This window comes from Mercurialis annua, linkage group LG2 (assembly GCF_937616625.2).
Source record: "Mercurialis annua linkage group LG2, ddMerAnnu1.2, whole genome shotgun sequence".
Taxonomy (NCBI): domain Eukaryota; kingdom Viridiplantae; phylum Streptophyta; class Magnoliopsida; order Malpighiales; family Euphorbiaceae; genus Mercurialis; species Mercurialis annua.
The window spans coordinates 47,648,078-47,671,669 of NC_065571.1; the positions used below are offsets into that span (position 1 = coordinate 47,648,078).

Here is a 23,592-nt window from a genome sequence, read left to right on the forward strand (position 1 = left end):
GGATTGTTTTATCTGCTTCTGAAAGGAAATGGCCTTTCGTGTTAAAACGTCGGCAATTTCCTATAAAAGTTTGTTATTCAATGACAAATAACAAAAGTCAAAGTCAAACATTACAAAAAATTGGAGTATATTTGGACAATCCGGTCTTCATCCATGGTCAATTATATGTAGCATTATCTAGAGTTACAAACGAAAATGGATTAGGTGTATTAATTTTAAGAGATGAAAGAGATACAAATAATGTTATTCGAATTTTACGAAAAATGTGGTTTACACGGAAGTATTAGATCATCTGCTCTGAATTTTGTGCATATTTACTAATTGTCTTTTAAATTAATTAGCTGCAGTATGGGATCTATCGGAATTGCCGAAATAAACAAGGACACAAAAGAAGCTAAGCTCATTGGCCGGGTTGCACGAACGTGGGATTTTACAAATCCATATAATCCAGGATCTATTTATAGCTTTGAGTTTTTATTGATTGGTGAAAAGGTATAATTTCATTTTATGATTTTAAAATATCTAATCTTTTTAAAGCTACTTCATCGAATAAATGTTTGATTTGCTAGTTATAATCTACAGGGGAACACGATCCAAGGAACTGTTAATCAAAATATCGCTGATCGGTTTCGACCCCTTCTGATCGAAGGAAACATTTATACTATATCTGGTTTCACTATTTTACCAGCCCAAAATAATTATAGGATGAGCGATCACCCTTTTCCCATTCGTTTGCTTCACAATGCTATTGTCAAACCCATACACAACTTTTCTATGTCTATTCCTTTTGACTAATTTAACTTGCTTACCTTTGGTGAGTTAAAAGGTAGCGCTGGCAAGTTGGACTATCTTTGTGGTAATTTTTTTTATTTCACTACTGTTAAATGCATATTGTTTGTGTATATATTTTTTTTTTATATATTTTTTATATATTAATTGTTTGGACAATTAGTGATCCTTGAAGATGCTCAGCAAATACGAATATCTAATAGAATCAAAAGCAAGTGAACACTGTTTATTCAAAATTCAAGGTATTTTTTTAAATGCAATTTTTAGTGTAGAACTTTACATTTGTGTGTTAATTTGCTCCCTTTCTTTTCCAGCAATGACCAGCTTGAAAGAACTCTATGGGAGAATTGATTTTCCAGAAGATCATATCTTCGAATGTGCAAAGCAAGGTCCCATTATTTTAGTTGTTGCGGCAATTTCAGTGAAATCCACTTACGGTAAGTTGTTTATTACATTTATTTCTTTGGTAAAACATTAGTTAGTGACAATTATATATCTCTGTGTTTGAAGGCAAGGCTATGCTAAGTGGAATATCAGCTACAAAATTTTATATTAAATCCGAACTGCCAGAAGTCGAAGCTTTTATTAGCAGGTTTTGAATGTTTTAAACCTGACATTCATGTTTTGTTTATGCTAATTTAGAAACAATTTAGATTTTTAGGTTTGTTGGTTACGTATCTGCAGCTTGCCTGATTCCCCCGTTCAACTACGAATTGATCGAAAAAATTTAGAACCGCCAGTTGATCCTGAAACTGAAAAAAATGAGAACCGCAAGTGTATTGCTGAATGGTTGCAACTTGACTTTCATACAGATAAGGTATAATTAAAAAGAAAACCATTTATGTTCAATTTTGTTGACAACATAGACTAATTATTGTTCATTTATCTTCGTTGCTAGAATAACAAATATACATGTGAAGCTGTCATTAAAGAAATTATTTCGCATGATGGTTGGTGGTATAGAGCATGCCCTCGGTGCAAAAGTGGCATGCAAACTTATGATCAAAATATATATTGCAAAAAATGTGGTTCATTAGATGACGTTCTTATCGCATGGTAAGTTACTTTTAGTTGAATTATATCATGAGTTTATTTGATTAGTTTTTATATGTTCGCTAATATTTAGTTAATTGTTATTTCAGGTATAGATTGACAGTTGCTGTTGAAGACCATACAGGAATTATACCATTCATTTTATTTGGCCAACTAGCATTAGAATTAATTAGTTTGCCAGCAACAACTCTTTCGACCATGGCAAAAGACAGATATGAAGTCCCGCCATTTATGAACAAAATTTGTGGCCAGAAAAAAGTTTTTCAGATCAGAATGAGTGACCGCATTCAAAACTCATCTCAAATGGCATTCAAGGTAACACACGTGTTTAAGGAAATGCAAGTTATTAAGGTGGAGACTCTTAGCCCACCTACTTCACAGACCTCACAACTACTAACTCGAAATAGTCCTTTTTCAGTATCGACTTCGAAACCAAGGAGAATGCTCCAACTTGACGAGTCATCATCTTCGTCTTCATCTCAAGATGTCAAGAAAGCTAAACTCGATTGAAAATGTATAGCCTTTTTAATTATTACTATATAAAGTGAGTTTTAAAACTTTATTATTGTACCTTAACTGAGTTTTTTTTAAAAAAAACTCCACTTTCTTTTTGCTTACTACATTATAATTACCTAATTCATGTTTATTTGTTGTCTTTCTAATTCTACTTATGTTTATACATTTATTTGACCTGAAGCAACGCGAGAGTTGTGTACCAGTTTATATATATATTCAAAGCATGTAGGCTTAATGTTCTGAACTGTTCTTCAAATTGAACATGTCAATATGTGAATGAATTAGATAACAAGACTTCATTCACTGCTCTGTTATAACTCCTCCTGATTCATGAAGAAAACAATATTTCAAAGAAAATAGCAAACTGGTGAAATATAAGTTAGCATCGGAAACCTATCCAATTCGACATTTTGTTTCTATTTTCGAAAAAGCTTCAAAGACTATAAAAATTTATATTTATCACTTATGCTTCAATCTCTCTCTTTTCGGTGTTTTCGTGGAGGGTTAAAAACATGTTTTAATCATCTCTCTCTAGAACAATCAAGTTGAAAGCAACCAGTGAAACTATATCCTAACCATGGAACAAGAAAGCAAATCCATTACACAAATTATCAACTTAAATTCCGTTTACCTCCGGCCTTGTAGGTCGTTGTGGTCAATCAGTTCAGAATTTTATTTTTTGATACAATTATAGTTCATAATCTTGTCCATATTCATCTATTAGTCCCAATATCACAATTTATAGGAGAATTTAAGTCACTGTGGAAATTGTTAGAATATGCCTAGAATTTTCATTTCAATTTGAATTAGGACTCTATTAGTAGAGTATTTGGGTGAAAGATAACTTTGTTATTATTAGCTAATTAGGAAGTATAATCCAATTAGGATTAACATTTCTGATGCCATGAATTATTTATTTACTATAAATACACTACCTCGTTCATCATTTAGAATATCTAGAACTAAAAGAACCGAACACACAATATAAACATTGATGTAGATATTTATTTGGAATTCTCCACCAATCTTGTATTCATTTAAATGATTAATTGTTGACGCGATTCTTTCGCCTGTGGATGTATGCTTTTATGCCGAACAACGTAAATCTCTTTTCTTATTTATTTATTTTCTTATATTGTTATTTGTTTAATCAAATTCATAATTAAATACCTACCAAATAGTTTCAATTCCGCTGCGCATACCAATTTTGTCATGAAACGGATACGACAATTGGTACCTGACATTCAACAAGCAGTATCACTGTTACAACATATATACCATCCAAAAATTCTTACAACCAAATTAAAGGAGATTATTTCTTTCTTTTTCTACAAATCTTCTGGTAGCACAACTTAACTATAACCAAAATCTGATCTTATAATTAACTTGTCAGCACTAATCATGAATTCTGCAAGAGGTTGTAAATGTGCGTAATCAGCATGATCTAAGATTTAGGATTTAATTTAAGGAATGTCACTATTTTAATCAACATAATTACCATATCTATTAGAAATAAGTGGCTCTTCCAAATCAGATATACAATTTTTATCATCTAAAGATTCAATTTGTGCAATTCTTGAATCATCATTTTGGAGTTTGGAGTGTAAATTCTTGTTACTTTCTTCAAGCTCTTTTGCTTTACCCCACAGCACCATATATAGGCCAATTATCACACCTAAAGCACCAATCAAGCTGTACATTTTGAAACAAAACAATATTATTACAATTACAGCTATAAACAGATTAAATTATTGGTTAATTTTGATTCGAGTTTGAATTCGCACACTATAATTCTATAGATGTAGCTAAGGAGACATGATGAGCGACCGTCTCTAAACTTATGGACCGTTTTTCGTTTGTCTTTTTTACTCAGTTTGTTATTATTTCTAGTTTAATCATCAAATTCTGCCGTTTTCTCCGGTGATTAACCGTTTTTCAGTATCTTCTTTATTTATTTTTTGGTTCCATTACTCTAATTTTGATTGAGATGTATAATAATATTATATTGCTAATTAAATAGGAAATAATTACCTCCCAAGATATGTTTCCTCATGGAAAAATATAGCTGCTATAATGGCCACTATAACGGTGCATAAAGGATTGAACATTGCAACAAATAAAGGACCTCTTTGACTAACGACCCATGCTTGAATAAAAAACGACGCCGCCATTGCAGTTCCCTGTTCCAAAAACATAAATTTCGAAAATTTAGTTACCCGGAATGAATAGCTAAATTAAAAAAATATTATAAATATAAGATTTAATAGTATAAAAAATCACGAGTTTTAGCGTTTTTTTTAAATTTAACACGAACTTTTAATTTTGGCAAATTAAACATGTACTATTAATTTTTTCTAATTTTATACACCGAACAATTTTCCGTCAGAAAAATGCTAATGTGTACACCAGAATAACCACTATTCCGGTGTCACATCAGCATTTTTCTGACGGAAAATTATCCGGTACTAAAATTGCAAAATATTAAAAGTTGGTGTATTAATTTGCCAAAATTAAAAATTCATATTAAATTTGCAAAACACGTTAAAATTCGTGATTTTTACACTAATACACTTAAATATTACGAAATATTGTAAAAATAGTTTTTCAATAGGGAAAAAAATATGCGTATAATTTTGCTAGAAAATATGTAGTACTAGTGTATACCGCATATAAACAACAACCCAGTTCAAGGTATGAATTCAACTTCCAAGCTGTAACATCTTTTTCAAAATAAAGTGTAACAATTGCTGACTCAATTGTAGCCATGAAAGCCATCAAAGCAGATGAATATAAATGGTCTGGACAACTTGCTGAAATTGGCACCTGTGAAAATGATACGAAAATAAATTAGTTTCATAAAAATATTTAAGAACAGAGGATTATATCAGTCCCTAAACTTATAAAACGGATTCATATATTTAGACAGTTAATTAATCCATAACTTTCTAAATAAAGTCAATAGACCTCACTTTTGTATTTTCATAAAGAGTGTATTTTCACTTGTCTTAATATTTAGAAAAATTATACTAGTGATGTTTTTAAAAAAAATTCAATTTTGGTGTGTGAATTTTTTTTTTATGTAAGTGATTCACTTTTTCTGCAATATATCAAACAAGTGTTTTTAGCCGTTTTCTGGTTACTAGTATACTAAAAGACAAGAATAACTTTCGTTTTACTGAAATTTATACGTAATATGACTAAAATATAAAACCATATCATGATGTCAACGAACAAAGGATCACTTTACCCTCTGAACTTGGCATAAAGTATCAAAAACATCCAAATTAGCCAAACAGGATCACTTTTACTCTGAATTTGTCAAATTTGGTACAAATACCTCCCTCCCCACTCTCACCTAAGAGAGTGAAATACACTCTCCGGTTTTTGATAGTGGCTTTTTTTCTCTAGGTGGTTTTTAATGGCAAAAGGTTTAAAAATATCCTAATTTTTTTAACTCATTCTAAATTAATACCTCATAATAATAAAAAAAACAAATGAATCTTTTTTATTTTAAAACTTTATAAATCGAATTAATGTTAATTAAAAATAAAGAGAACCATTTTGTATATTTTACAAAAAAAATTAAATGTTTTTTTAATCCTATCTTTTATATTTTAATAAATTTTCTTTTTAAAGAAGGAGCTTTTGCTCCGGTGAGGAGCAGCAGATCCTCCTTCATGGGTTTGCCTGAGGCAAACCCATGATCATCAGGGTTCGCCTGAGGCAAACCCAGATGCGCGATTGCATCTGGGTTCGCCTCAGGTGAACCCAGATGCGTTTTGCATTTGGGTTCGCCTGAGGCGAACCCAGATTCATTTTCATCTGGGTTTGAACCCAGATGGAAATTTTTATTATTATTAATAAAAAATTTAGTCTTTGAGAAAAAAAAAAGACAAACTGAATATACAATAGTTGATATGATAGAGCTAATTTGGGGGAATCATGTACTAAATTATAAAAATATATCAAATTTGATTTATAAATTTTTAAGGATCGAAATGATCTTTTAGTCGTACCCAATCTTTGATTGGTATATGTAAATTAGGGTAATTTACCTGCAAAATAATCCAAAGTGACCAGAAACAACTAGATCCAAAGAGAAGTATGCATCCCACCAACCAGTTATCAGCTTGATAGCTTAAGAAAAATTGCTGATGAAGCAATGTCGAATTTAATATTTTAGGGCCTTTCAGTAATGCCATGGCAATTGCTCCACTTACACAAATTAAGGTGCCTATAATTTTGGCAATACTTCTCAACCTCCTCATATTTAATTTCTCCATTCTATATATTCAAACATTATTAATGAGTAGGGGATAATAATATACGTACCCAAAATGATTTTATATATTTATATCTTTGTCTAAAATGATAAATATATTTTGAAAAGGCAAAATAAACTTATCAACCCACAACTTCAGGGTTTTACCAAATATATCATGATTTTTAAATTTTGTTTTTGGCCCGTTATTTATTTGATATTTGCCAAATATTCTCAAGGCTCATTTGAATTTTATCAAATACACCCAAATATATCCAAGCTTTGGATATATTTGGCAAAGATCAAATAAATGATGGACAAATTGGTAAAATTTAAAGATTATAGTATATTTGGCAAAACTCCTATAGTTGTGGGTAGATAAGTTCATTTTGTCTTTTTAAAATATAGTTCCAACAATTTACTCGTTAATTTTATGATTTGTGACAAATATATTTAATCCTCGATTTAAACATATTCGTGCTTTATTTTTGTAGTTGATAATCTATCTTTAATTTCATGAATGGTAATTTTACACCGGTGATCTTTTATTTCAATTTAGCAAGGGCTATGTGGATATATGATGAGGAGTATATGCCGAAATAGCTTCAAACCGAGGGTTGCGTATACTTATCGTAAATAATAAAATTGACGGATCACATGATTTTAAATGTATCTTTGGATATATTTATCATTTTAGTTGAAAACGTGGCAGCATAAAATTATATTACCCCAAAACGGTTTAAAAATTGATTTGTATAACTATATATAATTACCCTAAAACGGTTGCCATTACAAAAGTGATAGCAGGCATCATATTAGTCATTGCCGTTGTTGCAGTTGAAGAAGTTAACAACAGACCTTGAAAGTAAGCATTTTGGTTGGCAGTAATTCTGCAAGTGATCAAATAATATTATTATCCACGAAAATCAAGTAAATATTTATTCAGAAGATACGGATATTTGTAAGACAAAACTTATCATAAAGCCCATGTATTTTTTATTTTTTTCTTACTTTGTCCCTAATTATGTATTTTTGTTTGCTCGTTATATTTTCAAAAATAGTTCCATTTTATCCCCGTATTAACGGAGATTGTCTCACACTTCCGCGCTTCTATTAACAAGTGAACTTTATAAAACTATTTTTGAAAGTATCAGAATTAAGCAAAAAAAAACAAAATTATCTAGTAATAAAATAAGGAAAAAGTAAAAAGTACCGTGGATCTTGAAATAGGTTATCTATTTATAACCTAATCAAAACAATCGTCAAAAAACACTTAAATAGAAACATATAATTCAAAATAATAAGAGGGACATTAATTACCCAAGAATAGAAGCAAGAAATATCCAAGCAAAACCCTTAAATCCCATGGATATATAAGATTTTTTCCTGCATTAAAAAAAACATAAATCTGAGTAAGATTTGCTCATGAATATATACAGAAACAAAACTATTTACAAACCTCATTGAAAAAACAGCAAGAGGTGCCATGACCAGAGTGGCTAGGGCTTGTCTGTAGACAACAAACACCCTTGGATTCAATCCTCGTACTAAAGCAGCTCTAGTCCACAGAGCAACTCCTCCATAAATAAACTGCAATAAAACCATTGCTATCACTGCTTTACAATCATCAAATCCACCCATTTTTTGTGTTCTTGCGTCTACAAATTCAACCGAAAATTCAGATCACAAGGGCTGCAATAAAAGTCTTGGCACGTTAATATTAGACCCGTATATATAATATTATATACCAAGAGACAAGGAATGTGGCTAATATAATAATAGTCAGCTAGTTTTGAGTTGTCAATATTTAAAATAAATTGATTTTATAAAGCAGAAAAAAAGACAACTCATGGAAACATGGCACCCTGCTTCACATTTCCTAGTAGGTTCGACTTATATGGACATTAATTTGATCTATACGTTCACAAAATCAGAAAAATATATTTGAAAAGAATAAAAATTAAGTCATGATTAAATAAACAATTCTAAAAATAGATGGAATCAGAAAAATTGAGAATAAAATAAATGACTGATGACTTGAAAGTAAATGTTTAAAATAATTAAAGTATATGGTTTTTATATTTTTCAAAAACAAAAATATTATATTAAAATTCAAATATTAAAATGATATATCTATAAATATGAATATTCTTTTATTATTATTTTGAAGTGAGAATATTTTTTTCGTTAGATAGCACGTACATGAGACATGACACTTGAATAAGGATACAGATACGGCGAAACGGTATTATTTATATAAAATTAAATGTTAAGTATTTAAAATATTTTTAAAACGAAATAAGTTGATCGAATGAAATGCTCATACTATATCCGAACTATTACAATAATGGTGAAAATACTTGGTAAACATATGATTTAATGATTAAACAAAAGATAAATGACTGAAAAGTATTCGGCAAATTGTGGTGATGATGATTTTGGTGCGATGCGGCGTAAGAAGGTGAGTGGAGGGATGAGGACAAACCAAATATGAATAATGGTGGAAATTTAATTAGTTCCTAACGTGTTGCTGACCATAACAGGATTGGCACTGACAAGCATATGCTAATGCTTGGAGTTATCTAATGTTTGATGATATATAAATTATTGCAATTTTTAATTTCTTACTAAAATCTTGATTTGTCATCTAATGACTAGGTTGGCAATTGTTGCTCGGCGTGTGAAATGTCCAAGCAGCTGAGGGGTAAGATCGGTTCGGTTTGATTCGATGTGTAAATTTTCAAAATTAAAATCAATGCATCTTATAAAATTCAAAATAAAACTTCATGGTTTTAATTCACAGATTTTTTCGGTTTGACGAACTGAAATTACAGTTTGGCTCCGTCTAAATCGAAAAACTCAATATATAATATATATATACAGAGACGGATCCAAAGTAGGGCGCAGGAAGTGGCTGACCCTACCTCAAAATCCTATTAACAAAATTACTTCATGGTGGAAAAACGTTTGTTTTTCTTATAAAGATGTCCTGCCTTACAATTTAAAGAAATTAGCACAGTGTTTTAGTATTAAAATTTTAATTAAATTATAACCTATGTCAAGTTAGTCTGACTTAAGCCCTGCCTCAAATTTCTTTTAACAAATTTATTAAAAAAAAAACAAAAAATATTTGTTCTTTGTATAAAATATCCTACCTTATAATTTGAAAAAAATAAATTTTTTAAAAGATAATGGCAAAGCAACTTTTAATGTTTCACTTTTACAGCGATTTAATTGTTACGTTCAAAACGTTATGAAACAAATCTCAATTTTTTTTTATTTTTATAATTTGTAGACTCAATAAATTTCCCGGCAGATTTTTTTCTCTTCTTTTAGACTATAAAATGCAAAAACACGAAACGTTATGATTTTATTTGATTTTTTTTAAATAGTGAGATTTAATATGTCAATACATGTATCTAATATGGCTGCCACGTATGCACAAAGCTTCCGGAAAACAGTTCGGACTACAAATTGCAAAAATAAGTAAAATTGGGATTTGTTTTGTAACGTTTTGAACGTTGGACTTAAATCGTTAAAAAGTTAAAAGTTGAAATTTATTTTGCAAATACCCCAATTTTTAATATGTTATTTTTAGTATTAATTTTTTAAGTACATGGTGCCCTATCTCAAGTTAGGGTCTGGCTTCGTTACTGTATATATATAATGGTGGAAGTTCGGTTAAGTTTACTGAGGTTTAAAATCAAATAAGAACCAAAAACCGCAATTTTTGAAAAATTTAATCTAACCTAATCATTTAAACCACTTTGATCAATCCAATCTAAATTTAATTTGATCTGGTTCGGTTCGATTTTACGATTTGTTTCATTTTACTCACTCCTAACGACAAGTTGTAAATATGATGGTTGTCGGAGTAAAAACCAAGCCAAACATTAATATAAACAAGATTAATTTAAAATTTATTTAGATTTGATTAAAATAATTAAAGATAATTATAAATATGAATGCTTAAAAATTTATTTATTCATTTTCTAATATTTCTACTATTTTTAGCCAAATGGATAGAAAATTAAAACTTCAAAACAATATTTTATATATATATATATATTTAATATTATATATGTGTAAGCAGAGCAGGGTTTCGGGGCCGCTCCCCCAATCTTATGGCAAACTTCGGATCTGAAAAGTTTTAAATAATGGAGTTGCCACATTAAGCCATCTACAACCCACTCTGAATCCAAAACTCTATTTTCTAAAGATAGAGTAAATTTCTCTCCACCCACAAATTCTATTTCTAACTCTAAATAAATTTTTCTCCAACTACAGACTCTATCTCTAACTCTAAATAAGTTTTTCTCTAACCACAAACTTTATCTATAACTCTAAAACAATATTTTAAAACTACACTAGGCAGGTGACAAACATATAAGGTTTAGAAATATTTTTTAACCTCATCGATTGGAGTGCCTGGCACTTGATGCGATTTAACCGTCAATTTGGTCGGAACCGGATTTCGGACAGAATACAGGAGCCCTTTGTCTCGTCGATATAAATCAAATGGTTTGAACCGCGGTCGATTCTGAATTCAAACAAGGGATAAATACACAAATCACCGGAATAGTCCATTTATTTTCATAAATACATCACATATAATAAATATGTAGAAATCTCTCAATAAAAAAATATAAATTTTCATAAATACCTCAGAATCCAACACACGGTGATTAGTAATAAAATAGGACAATTATGCCCCTTCTTCCTAACAGCATCGCTATTGCCTAATCCATAACCATTTCATTGCTTCTCTCTGTAATATATGACATAGGTGGCGAGAAACCGCAAGTATTAATCGGAGATTCAAGGCGGAGACACAGGCCAGTCGTGGAAAAAGTCGATGTGATGGCTCAGCGGACAGTGTTATAGCCAACGGTAGTCCGTCCGACGATGGTCGTCGATATCTACCAGCAGTTGTCGGACATGCAAATAGGAGAGAGAGATTAAAAAACATAAATGAAATTGAAGACGAAAAAGAGATATTTCTAATTGTAGATTTGTTGTAATTAAAGAAATTTATGGTATTGGGGAATTTTGATTTGAATAATGGATTAATTGAGGAGTTATGGCAATCTCTAAGACTTTAAAGAAGCAAATAAAAAACAAAGTCAATCAAAGAGTAGCAGCTACGGGCGATGGAGATGCCTTGTTAATGGATTTGGCAAACTGAACTCTGATGCAGGAATAAATAGAAACAAAGATGAGGGTATGGGTTTCATAATCAGAGATGAGAAAGATGATCTGATGGTGTCTGGTAGTAAGGTTTTAGAGACTGATGGAGTGATTAAGGAAGCGGAAGCGATTCTATTCGAGTTGCATGTGGCTATCGAGTGTGGCTTTCATCGCATCATGGTTGAGAGCGATTGTCTTGTGCTCATTTCTGCTCTTAGAGCTAATTCAGATTGCATCTCTGAAATTGGAGATATTATTGAAAACATTAAGAACATATCATCTGCATTTGCTGCTATCAGCTAGGATCTGGATCACAATTCACATCCCTTGTTTGGCAAATTTTGCAGCCCATGTAATGACAGTAGAAGCGTCCAACAATGTAGGTCGGATATGGATGGAAGAAACGCCTGAAGAAGTGAATGCAGTGCTTGTAATATCCCGTATTTTTCCGTCATGGTTTCGTTGTGTTTCCGACTTAGTTTTGGATTATTAAAGATGGACTGAGCAAATGTAAAACTTTAATTGGGGTTGGATTTGTATCTTGTATGTGTCGCAAGTGTCGTGTGAGTTTTCGATGGCGATTTGATTTGTATCCGAATTATAATCGATGTTGTGTTCGTGTGTCTGCTGAATCTGACATGGTTTGATAAAATACTCATATCTCCCAATTGCACCGTTGGATCGAGCTCATGTTTGGATATGCTGTGCACGATAAAAAGTTGACCGTTGGATCAAAATTTAAGTCAAATTGGAGTAGTGTGCGAGTGTGCGAACGCACACCTAGTGTGCGAACGCACACTCTTGAAGTTGTGCAGTGTGCGAACGCACACTTCAGGTGTGCGATCGCACACCTATTTCTGCGGCAGTAACAGGTCTATAAATAGACCTGTTACCACACGACCCTTTTCTTTTATTCTTTTAAAACCCTAAATTTAACACAAACCCTAGCCGTCCCACCTTGTCAAAACGCTCTGAAACATTTCATCCTTCATCCCCTTTCATTTGCTTCGGAATCGGTAAGTATATCGCTCTCGTTTCATCATTATTCATTCTTGATCAATACTCGTTGTGATTCGTTACACTTTTATTCTAGCTTATTACTGAGATTACTCACTTTGTTCATCCTCACTAAACGAACTCATCATTCCCTACGTGTTGGAATCATTTTTGGTACGTGATTCAATCCTTTTCTTTCGCCGTTCGGTTTCGTCGTTACTTGTTGTGTTGTTGCTGCCGTTCTTATGGTATTTGCTGCTGCCATTACTTTGTTTATCTGAACCTATGCTGGATAGAGTATTAGAACATGTTACTTTGGTTGCATTTGTTCATGGTGCGTTGCCGTCGTAGAATTCGGGCAGTTGTTGAATTACTCCATGTTGCTGTCGTTGTTCTTGTTTGATGTATCAAGTTGTTGTTATGTGGAATTCATATGTTTAGCTTCCTTGTAGGTTTTGTTCTTGATTTATTGTCCTTGATTCTTGTTATGGTTTTTAATGATTTGGTAGATTTCATGAAAGCTCAAGCTTCATTTTGTTTGGTTACTGTAATACGTGAGTTGTTGACATGCTTAATGATGAAGAAGATGATGTGACCTTTAGTTATTGGTTGTATTGTTTTGCTTTTTGGCTAAAGGCTCTGTAAATTCCTGGATTATTTGACTTAAAACATATTGATTCCTTAAGCTATTTATTAACTGTTTTCAAAAATTGATTTTTGATTTTAATCTACGGATTTAGTTCCGACTTTTATTTTGGCAATTTAAATTGCTAATTATGATTTTAAAATACTTTGGGGCATCATTACTTTAAATTGAGAATTTATATTAATCTTATTTAAATGATTTTAATTTGAATTATTTATTTTGATTATATTAAATGAGAATTGGACTTTATCATTTAGATATTATTTTAGTGATTTTGTTTTAGCGTGCCTATTGGGCTAAATTTGTAATTTAGCCATTTAATGATTTATTAATTTATTTAACGAGACATCTTGCCGGTAATTTATAATTACTTGGATTTTAAGATATTGAGTTCCAAATTTATTGTTTTATAAAATGTGTATATTTTTAAATTATAAACTATGGTTTATAATTTTGGATTAATGTGTGGATCGGGTTGGACTTGGGTCGCCTGACATTTAAGGTTAGCCTGGCAGTTACGGTAACTCGGCTAACCCATTTTTTTTTGGATTTGAAATTAATTTATTATTTAAATAATATTTAAACAATATTTCTGAAATGGTTTTCAAAGCGGGAACTCAATAGTCTAGAATAGTTATGGCATTTTACATTGTCTGAGTATTTGTGTTTACTCTGTGTGTTTACCTGACTTGTTGTTGTGCTAGTCCTATGTGGTGTCTAGTACTCTCTAGAGTTAGAATTGATTTTAATTCATTATTTATACATTGTCTAGACTCGTCTATTGTTCGTGCTCCAGAGGCGAACCAGGATTAGTTGCTTGCCAGTTTCACGTGGAGTAGCAAGCAGTGAGTTTGTGCTTACTATTTACCGCTTTATTAAGTAAATTGTTATTTTAATATTAAATATATATACTGTACGTATATTTCGAACTGTTTTTATATTATGACTTCTAGTTGGAACATGCTACCTAATGGGCATCATTAGGACTGCGTGCGCACCGGTAATGACCTGGGAAAGGTAATTATGGTAATGTGGTAACTCGGTGTGAGCATAGCTCTCGGGACCAAATAAAGTAACTCGGTGTAGCTCAGCTCTCGGGACTTTGGTATAAGTGTGGTCAGTGGTAACTCGGTGTAGCTCAGCTCTCGGGACCAGACCTATTGGATTATGTTTATTATTTAGAATTGTGGATTAGGGTTCCAACTATTATTCGTAATATCGTTATTAAATGTTTTAACGGTTTTAAAGATTTTCCACTTAATAAATGTAGATAGTGGTATAAACTCATCTCAGTATATCTGACCCCGTTGTTTTCCCAATTTTCCCCAGGGTTATGATCTGAGAGAGTCTGGTGATCTCCGCATTTACTTTTCCTCGGAGGTTCCTTTTATTTTTAATAAAACCGTAAAACTGTTTTATTCTTAGACCGCAGTAGTAATTAGACGTCTTTATTATTATTATTATATATTTGTCGGATTGGTTCGACTGGTTATATTGCTTTGGCATGTTATATTATTTACATTGGTTTATGATAAATCTATTTTAGACTCAGAACTGAATAAGCATGTTATATTAACTGTTGAATATTATAACTGTTAGATTTAGGCTGAAGTCTCGGTTATCCCTGAGCATTGGTTTTCTGCAGGTTTATATGTTTATGTATTAAATGAAAGGCTAGCTACGGGTTTTGGTACTACATTACCCATACCCTAGCGCCGGTCGCGATTCATGAAAATGGGTCGTGACAAACTTGGTATCAGAGCTTTGGTTTCAAACCAAGGCCATTTGCATGCTATGTGTTTACTCTGTTAAGCTATGTTGTGTCTTAGGAACTACTGCGGAAATAGGATTCGTGTCTTGTCTTTTAAAACGTCATCTTTTGTTTTCAAACTTTCAGCCTACATCCTATAGGTGATGTCTGTCAGTCTTTAATTATTTGGTGTTGATGCTATAATTGACAATTTATTTCACTTGGGTGTTAATTGTTGTGTTATATCAAGTTGAGGTTATTTCACTTGGGTGATTACCATTACTTAATTTCTCGGGAAATCTTAGGTTGGTAACTTTTTCTAAAACTCATACTTGGGTATGATGTTGTTTGATAAACCTTGGCGTTTATGCCTGAAACGATTTAGAATATATGGTATGGTTACAATTATTTTACGTGATGGTTGAAATTTTGGATTAAACTTTAAAACGTTTTTTTTTTGTGGTCACACATAGTTTTACCACATTTTGCTTTAAGGATTTTCATTGACAAATTTATTTTTATTCGACTTATGTTATGACACAAAATTAAAGAGAAGTTTGATACTAATTCTTTAAAAGTTTTGATTTTTGGTAATGTTGCCAGTGAAAAGGATTTCTTGTATTTGAATTTTAGGGTTAACGAAATGGCTGTTTGAAATCAAAGATTTCCCATTTGAGTTTTGCATTACCATTTAGCGGTTGGTTTACGTTGGTGCTCCTAAAATTTTAAGGGATGTAAATTTTATTAAAATATTTTCCGGATTTGCAAATATTTTGAATACGATTTATAAACGTTTGTTTTGGGTTCGACTTGGGTCATCCAAATTTAGGAGTTGAGCTTGGTAGTTTTAATGACTCTGCTAACTTGATGATTTTTATGGTTTGAGATACTTGGGTATCCGTTTTAAAGAAATTGATAAATAAGAAGAGATTTTTTTTTTATAGATAGTGATTTAGTTTTAACTGTGGGGCTCAACTAAATTTTTGGAAGTTTTCGTATTTGACTTTAAATTTCAAAACGAATTTTGAAGCGTACTATTAAAGGATGATGTAATTACATGGTGATTTTATAATGCGATTTAAAAAAAAAATTATTGTGGCATGTCCTGATTTATCTTTTAAGTATGTTTGGGGTTAATTATGTTCAATGGCATGCTTGGGTGAATTGTGGTTCATAAAATTCGTTGTACAACTCGCTTGTCTGTTGGACTAAGTTGATTGTATTTGTTTGTCTCTTCGTGTGGAGTATCACGTGAGTCAAGGTTGGCTTACCTTGATGTATGATTTGTGGGGAAATCTTTGGGTTTCGATATCGAGAAAAATGAGGGAAATATTCCCTTAAATTTGCTGATGATTTCTAATTATCCTAGAACAGATATTGGAAACTCTGAACTGAGAAGATAGACCATCGTATTAATACACGGGTGTTTCCATCAAGTCTGAGGATGCGATGCAAGAGCTAGCGGTAAATTTTATAGGAACGTATTTTATGTGCTATACTATTTGGGAATAAGCTCAGTATGAATTGAGATTAGTGGGATATCTTATATGGTAGAGTTGTAATGAAATTATTAGGATGAGTTGTTATATAGCATCGAGTGTTGCTAGGTTGCAAGTAAGGAATTTGAGAAATATTTTGAGGTTATCGAGTGCACATCTCACAGAGTGTAACGTCTAACAAATATTTTATTGAGAAGTTGTTTTCAAAAGTTGAATTGTTAAAATACTTGAAATATTTTTAACATGTAATTGTGCCCAGACATATCATGAACATGCATTTTGAATGTCACGAATAGGATTGCATTGAGCACTGAGTATGTTCAAAAAAAAAAAAAAAAAAATTGATACATGCATAATAGTATATTCATCACGTGCATAGAAATGATTAGGGTTGGATGCAACTCTTTGGGGATGAGAGATGTCATCACCCAGGCGCACAATTATGTAAAATGGGATTTTTGATAAAGTGATTTGAGAAAGATGTTTTGAAACAAACTCGCGAATCACATTGTGATAAATGTATTTATAAAGTTGTGGAATTTCAAATGATTTTGAAACTGTTACCGAGAGGTAGCTAGACAAATACTCTGTGATGATGGTGGTGAATTTTGGATGATTACATTATTAGAGATCGATCTGCGTTTTCAGAATCTTGTGCTTCTTAGAAAGTAATAATGGCTTGAGGTTTGCGCTCGAGATTTGAGTTGTGCTAAGTGCGGTATAGAGTAATTTAGAATAGAAAGCTTTCGTGATAATTTCCAATTTGTGATTTAAGGATTTGTGGATTAAGAATGTTGGTTATGTTCATGTGTGTGTATACACTACGTTTTTAAAATAAACTTTATCTTTCTAGATTTGAAATTTGTCCAAGTATTTTGGTGTATTGAGATAAATGTATGTTTACAAACAAGAGGTTTACATTGATGATTTTACCTTTCTGAGGAAAGGGAGAAATTTTGTCAAAATTGATTCATAAGGGATAATAAATTTTTCGCTTGAGCGATTTCTTCAATTGTATTTTTGTTTAAGAGCAAAAATTTAGATACAATTTAAATTTTAATATTTTGAAACATTTATATGTATTTCGAAGATGGATGATTTTTTCCACGGTTTAAATTTTAAGAGAAAAGTATAAACTATTTAAAAAGTGTTTTAGCAAGTTTGGTTTAAAGAGAACATAAATTTTATCAGCTGTATTGTTCCATAAATTTGCAACGTATTTAAAAGCAGGGAAACTTTCAGATCTAAAATGTGAATATTTTGAAAATTTTCAAGGGTTTGCAAAAGCGATGGTTTTTCAACGGTAAAGATATTTCGATTTTTTAATGAAAAAGGAGGTGTTAGACGTAGAGTCTTTTAAACAGGGTGAGAAATTTTGTATATAAAATATTTTGTATTAAAATATTTTATACCCACAGGGGTTGGTTTTGAGCATAACTAACAATCCGGTCGTAGTAAACTGGTCTTATTGATCTGTCGTTGTATATGAGGTTATAGTCGATTGATTGAATAAATTGGAGAATTTGTGTTTTATTTGGATATATGAGTTAGCTAATTCGAGAATCGAGAATCGCGGTTAATAGGTTACGACAACCATGATTGGTTGATCGATTTTATTTATTGATGGTATTATCGTAATGTTTTGATATCGTTTGGGACTGTTGTTGAACTCTTAGTGTGGGCGATGATATTTTAAGTTATGTATTTAAGTGAGATGCAGTATATCCAGTTTAGTTATGGCGTTATGTTTCTAAGTGATTGGAATAATTATTGTGATGGAGATTGTTTATTACTATTATGAATATTCTATTATTATGAGTTAAGTTCATGTTTTTTTTGGGAATAACGGTATAAGTTTTTGTGTTTCATGATTCTCAAGGTTAATGGTATTGTTTTCAGTTTGGGTGTTAGTCGTTCGGACTAGATGATTCCTTGTAGTGTTTGTTTTGGAACCAAAATATTATCTGAAATTTATTGGAATTTGTTATCGATTATCTTGATGTCGAGATTTTATAAGTGGGAGTAAGTAAGTGTTGTAAAATGCAAGGATTTATCAGCTTGTGTTCTTCAGTATCCCTAATTGATGATAGGGTTGGAGTTGTAAGAACTACAGTTGATCTTAGTGCTTGATCTTGTATTTTGATATTGAGGTTTTTTATTGTAGATAAGATTTGAGCTGGTTTTGGAAGCCACTCTGGTACAAAATAATTGTGACTCTCAGTTAGAAATTTATTGTTTATTCACATTGCGTTGATTGAGTAATAATTGGAGCACCAAGTTGCTAGATCAGAAATTTGTGTCTATATGTGATTTGTGGCCGCTTATTGCGAATCAGTTTCAGATTTCAATTTCGAAGTTCGTTTTTCTTCATTCTAAGTAATACAGTTGAGTTTTATACGAGAGAGTTTGTTTTACCTCGATTGGGTTCACCTAGAAGCAGTGTTATCATTTTATGTTAAGGGGAAGGTAGTATTAAGGTTTTGTGACCTTTTAAGATTGTTCGATATATGAAAACTGTTGACTAGTTTAGTAATGTTGAGTTCCGTTGTTTTTTTCAAACTTCATGTTGTTCTATAAAAGGAACTTCCGGATTTTAAACATTGGTTTATATTGTGGTTTTTTGGGTCGGGATAGACTTGGGTTGCCCGACACGTGATGTAAGCTTGGAAGTCTTGGTTGACTCGGCTACGTGCTATTTTGTTTCTTAAAAGTTGTTTCATAAAATGGTTTGAAAAAGTTTATGGTCTATACATTTTTTTTAATGGAACTCAATAGGGTTTAACTTATATATAGTTTTGCTTTTGTGATTACTTAGTTGAAAAATGTTTTGAGGTTTCACGATGGCTAGATGCGTTTTGTTCAGCTTGTTACAAAAACTTTTCGTTGTGTCTACTTCAGTAGTTTTGTTTTAAATTCGAGGACGAATTTTTAATAAGTTGGGGAGAATGTAATATCCCGTATTTTTCCGTCATGGTTTCGTTGTGTTTCCGACTTAGTTTTGGATTATTAAAGATGGACTGAGCAAATGTAAAACTTTAATTGGGGTTGGATTTGTATCTTGTATGTGTCGCAAGTGTCGTGTGAGTTTTCGATGGCGATTTGATTTGTATCCGAATTATAATCGATGTTGTGTTCGTGTGTCTGCTGAATCTGACATGGTTTGATAAAATACTCATATCTCCCAATTGCACCGTTGGATCGAGCTCATGTTTGGATATGCTGTGCACGATAAAAAGTTGACCGTTGGATCAAAATTTAAGTCAAATTGGAGTAGTGTGCGAGTGTGCGAACGCACACCTAGTGTGCGAACGCACACTCTTGAAGTTGTGCAGTGTGCGAACGCACACTACAGGTGTGCGATCGCACACCTATTTCTGCGGCAGTAACAGGTCTATAAATAGACCTGTTACCACACGACCCTTTTCTTTTATTCTTTTAAAACCCTAAATTTAACACAAACCCTAGCCGTCCCACCTTGTCAAAACGCTCTGAAACATTTCATCCTTCATCCCCTTTCATTTGCTTCGGAATCGGTAAGTATATCGCTCTCGTTTCATCATTATTCATTCTTGATCAATACTCGTTGTGATTCGTTACACTTTTATTCTAGCTTATTACTGAGATTACTCACTTTGTTCATCCTCACTAAACGAACTCATCATTCCCTACGTGTTGGAATCATTTTTGGTACGTGATTCAATCCTTTTCTTTCGCCGTTCGGTTTCGTCGTTACTTGTTGTGTTGTTGCTGCCGTTCTTATGGTATTTGCTGCTGCCATTACTTTGTTTATCTGAACCTATGCTGGATAGAGTATTAGAACATGTTACTTTGGTTGCATTTGTTCATGGTGCGTTGCCGTCGTAGAATTCGGGCAGTTGTTGAATTACTCCATGTTGCTGTCGTTGTTCTTGTTTGATGTATCAAGTTGTTGTTATGTGGAATTCATATGTTTAGCTTCCTTGTAGGTTTTGTTCTTGATTTATTGTCCTTGATTCTTGTTATGGTTTTTAATGATTTGGTAGATTTCATGAAAGCTCAAGCTTCATTTTGTTTGGTTACTGTAATACGTGAGTTGTTGACATGCTTAATGATGAAGAAGATGATGTGACCTTTAGTTATTGGTTGTATTGTTTTGCTTTTTGGCTAAAGGCTCTGTAAATTCCTGGATTATTTGACTTAAAACATATTGATTCCTTAAGCTATTTATTAACTGTTTTCAAAAATTGATTTTTGATTTTAATCTACGGATTTAGTTCCGACTTTTATTTTGGCAATTTAAATTGCTAATTATGATTTTAAAATACTTTGGGGCATCATTACTTTAAATTGAGAATTTATATTAATCTTATTTAAATGATTTTAATTTGAATTATTTATTTTGATTATATTAAATGAGAATTGGACTTTATCATTTAGATATTATTTTAGTGATTTTGTTTTAGCGTGCCTATTGGGCTAAATTTGTAATTTAGCCATTTAATGATTTATTAATTTATTTAACGAGACATCTTGCCGGTAATTTATAATTACTTGGATTTTAAGATATTGAGATCCAAATTTATTGTTTTATAAAATGTGTATATTTTTAAATTATAAACTATGGTTTATAATTTTGGATTAATGTGTGGATCGGGTTGGACTTGGGTCGCCTGACATTTAAGGTTAGCCTGGCAGTTACGGTAACTCGGCTAACCCATTTTTTTTTGGATTTGAAATTAATTTATTATTTAAATAATATTTAAACAATATTTCTGAAATGGTTTTCAAAGCGGGAACTCAATAGTCTAGAATAGTTATGGCATTTTACATTGTCTGAGTATTTGTGTTTACTCTGTGTGTTTACCTGACTTGTTGTTGTGCTAGTCCTATGTGGTGTCTAGTACTCTCTAGAGTTAGAATTGATTTTAATTCATTATTTATACATTGTCTAGACTCGTCTATTGTTCGTGCTCCAGAGGCGAACCGGGATTAGTTGCTTGCCAGTTTCACGTGGAGTAGCAAGCAGTGAGTTTGTGCTTACTATTTACCGCTTTATTAAGTAAATTGTTATTTTAATATTAAATATATATACTGTATGTATATTTCGAACTGTTTTTATATTATGACTTCTAGTTGGAACATGCTACCTAATGGGTATCATTAGGACTGCGTGCGCACCGGTAATGACCTGGGAAAGGTAATTATGGTAATGTGGTAACTCGGTGTGAGCATAGCTCTCGGGACCAAATAAAGTAACTCGGTGTAGCTCAGCTCTCGGGACTTTGGTATAAGTGTGGTCAGTGGTAACTCGGTGTAGCTCAGCTCTCGGGACCAGACCTATTGGATTATGTTTATTATTTAGAATTGTGGATTAGGGTTCCAACTATTATTCGTAATATCGTTATTAAATGTTTTAACGGTTTTAAAGATTTTCCACTTAATAAATGTAGATAGTGGTATAAACTCATCTCAGTATATCTGACCCCGTTGTTTTCCCAATTTTCCCCAGGGTTATGATCTGAGAGAGTCTGGTGATCTCCGCATTTACTTTTCCTCGGAGGTTCCTTTTATTTTTAATAAAACCGTAAAACTGTTTTATTCTTAGACCGCAGTAGTAATTAGACGTCTTTATTATTATTATTATATATTTGTCGGATTGGTTCGACTGGTTATATTGCTTTGACATGTTATATTATTTACATTGGTTTATGATAAATCTATTTTAGACTCAGAACTGAATAAGCATGTTATATTAACTGTTGAATATTATAACTGTTAGATTTAGGCTGAAGTCTCGGTTATCCCTGAGCATTGGTTTTCTGCAGGTTTATATGTTTATGTATTAAATGAAAGGCTAGCTACGGGTTTTGGTACTACATTACCCATACCCTAGCGCCGGTCGCGATTCATGAAAATGGGTCGTGACAGTGCTACTCAAAGATAACCCAGAGTAGAGAGCTTTAGTTGGTCCTGATTATGTTGGTTTCTTTTATTTTATTAGTCTTTCATCAAAAGAAAATTGGCAGGTTATAATGATTCTTTTGTTTGAACTGTTTTCTTTTAATGCTTGTGGGAATTTTCCTAATTTTGTATTTAAAAAGTTAGAGCTTTGTTTGTTTTAGTTTAAAATAACTAGCTTTTACTTAGTTTGTAATTTCTATTTTGTTTTAGTTCTCGCACTTATTTAAACCTAATGATGGAGTAACAATGTTGTTTTTTTTTAATTGTTACAATTTTTTTGCCTTTTGGTATTTATTAGAATGAATCAGACATGATAATACGTAATACATCACAATTTATTTTTTTCTTGAGATGTACAATTTATTATCAACCATTACTATCCGTAAATAAATTTCTAATCAACTCTTAATTACTCTCTCCGTTTTGAAATATTTGTCGTTTTATCCATTTTTACATATATTAAGAAAGCAATATATATGTCTAAGAAGACGATATACATATGTCGTGTTGATGTCAACTGTCTTATTGAGTTCTATTTAATATGTTGCAACTATTCTTTTAAAATACATGATATATTACAATTTAACTCGTTTTGATTAAACCAACAATTGAATACATTTAAATCGGTTTGATTTTTTTCCTTAAAAACCATTCAATTTTGGTTTTGGTTGATTATAGGTTGGCATTCAGTTGTTGTCGGTCGATTTTTAATTGACATCTAGTTGACATTTAGTTGATATTCGGTTGACATTTGGTAATTTTTAGTTGACATTTAGTTGATTTTCGGTTGACATTTAGTTGATTTTTAATTGACATTTGGTTATTTTTGATTGTCATTCAGTTGACATTTGGTTGATTTTTAGTTGACATTTAGTTGATTTTGGGTTGACATTCAGTTGATATTGGGTTGATTTTTAGTTGACATTCAGTTGATTTTTGGTTGACATTTAGTTGA

The 23,592-nt window shown here is 31.8% G+C and overlaps 2 protein-coding genes across 2 annotated transcripts; one reads left to right on the forward strand and one right to left on the reverse strand.

Moving 5' to 3' along the window:
- The first annotated feature begins 1,105 nt into the window (after window positions 1-1,105).
- Window positions 1,106-2,352, forward strand: LOC126666694 (replication protein A 70 kDa DNA-binding subunit A-like). The gene is made up of 5 exons (XM_050359540.2): window positions 1,106-1,226; window positions 1,300-1,381; window positions 1,474-1,606; window positions 1,688-1,845; window positions 1,932-2,352. Exons 1-5 carry the CDS (start codon window positions 1,106-1,108, stop codon window positions 2,350-2,352), a joined length of 915 nt encoding a protein of 304 aa, XP_050215497.2.
- A 1,270-nt stretch (window positions 2,353-3,622) lies between these two features.
- Window positions 3,623-8,494, reverse strand: LOC126669875 (WAT1-related protein At4g28040-like). Its single transcript, XM_050363507.2, has 7 exons — window positions 8,079-8,494; window positions 7,940-8,005; window positions 7,393-7,509; window positions 6,414-6,642; window positions 5,023-5,181; window positions 4,390-4,538; window positions 3,623-4,050 (listed from the first exon to the last, which is right to left on the reverse strand). The coding sequence occupies exons 1-7, from the start codon at window positions 8,258-8,260 to the stop codon at window positions 3,840-3,842; spliced, it is 1,113 nt and encodes a 370-aa protein (XP_050219464.1). The 5' UTR covers window positions 8,261-8,494; the 3' UTR covers window positions 3,623-3,839.
- Window positions 8,495-23,592: the final 15,098 nt, after the last annotated feature.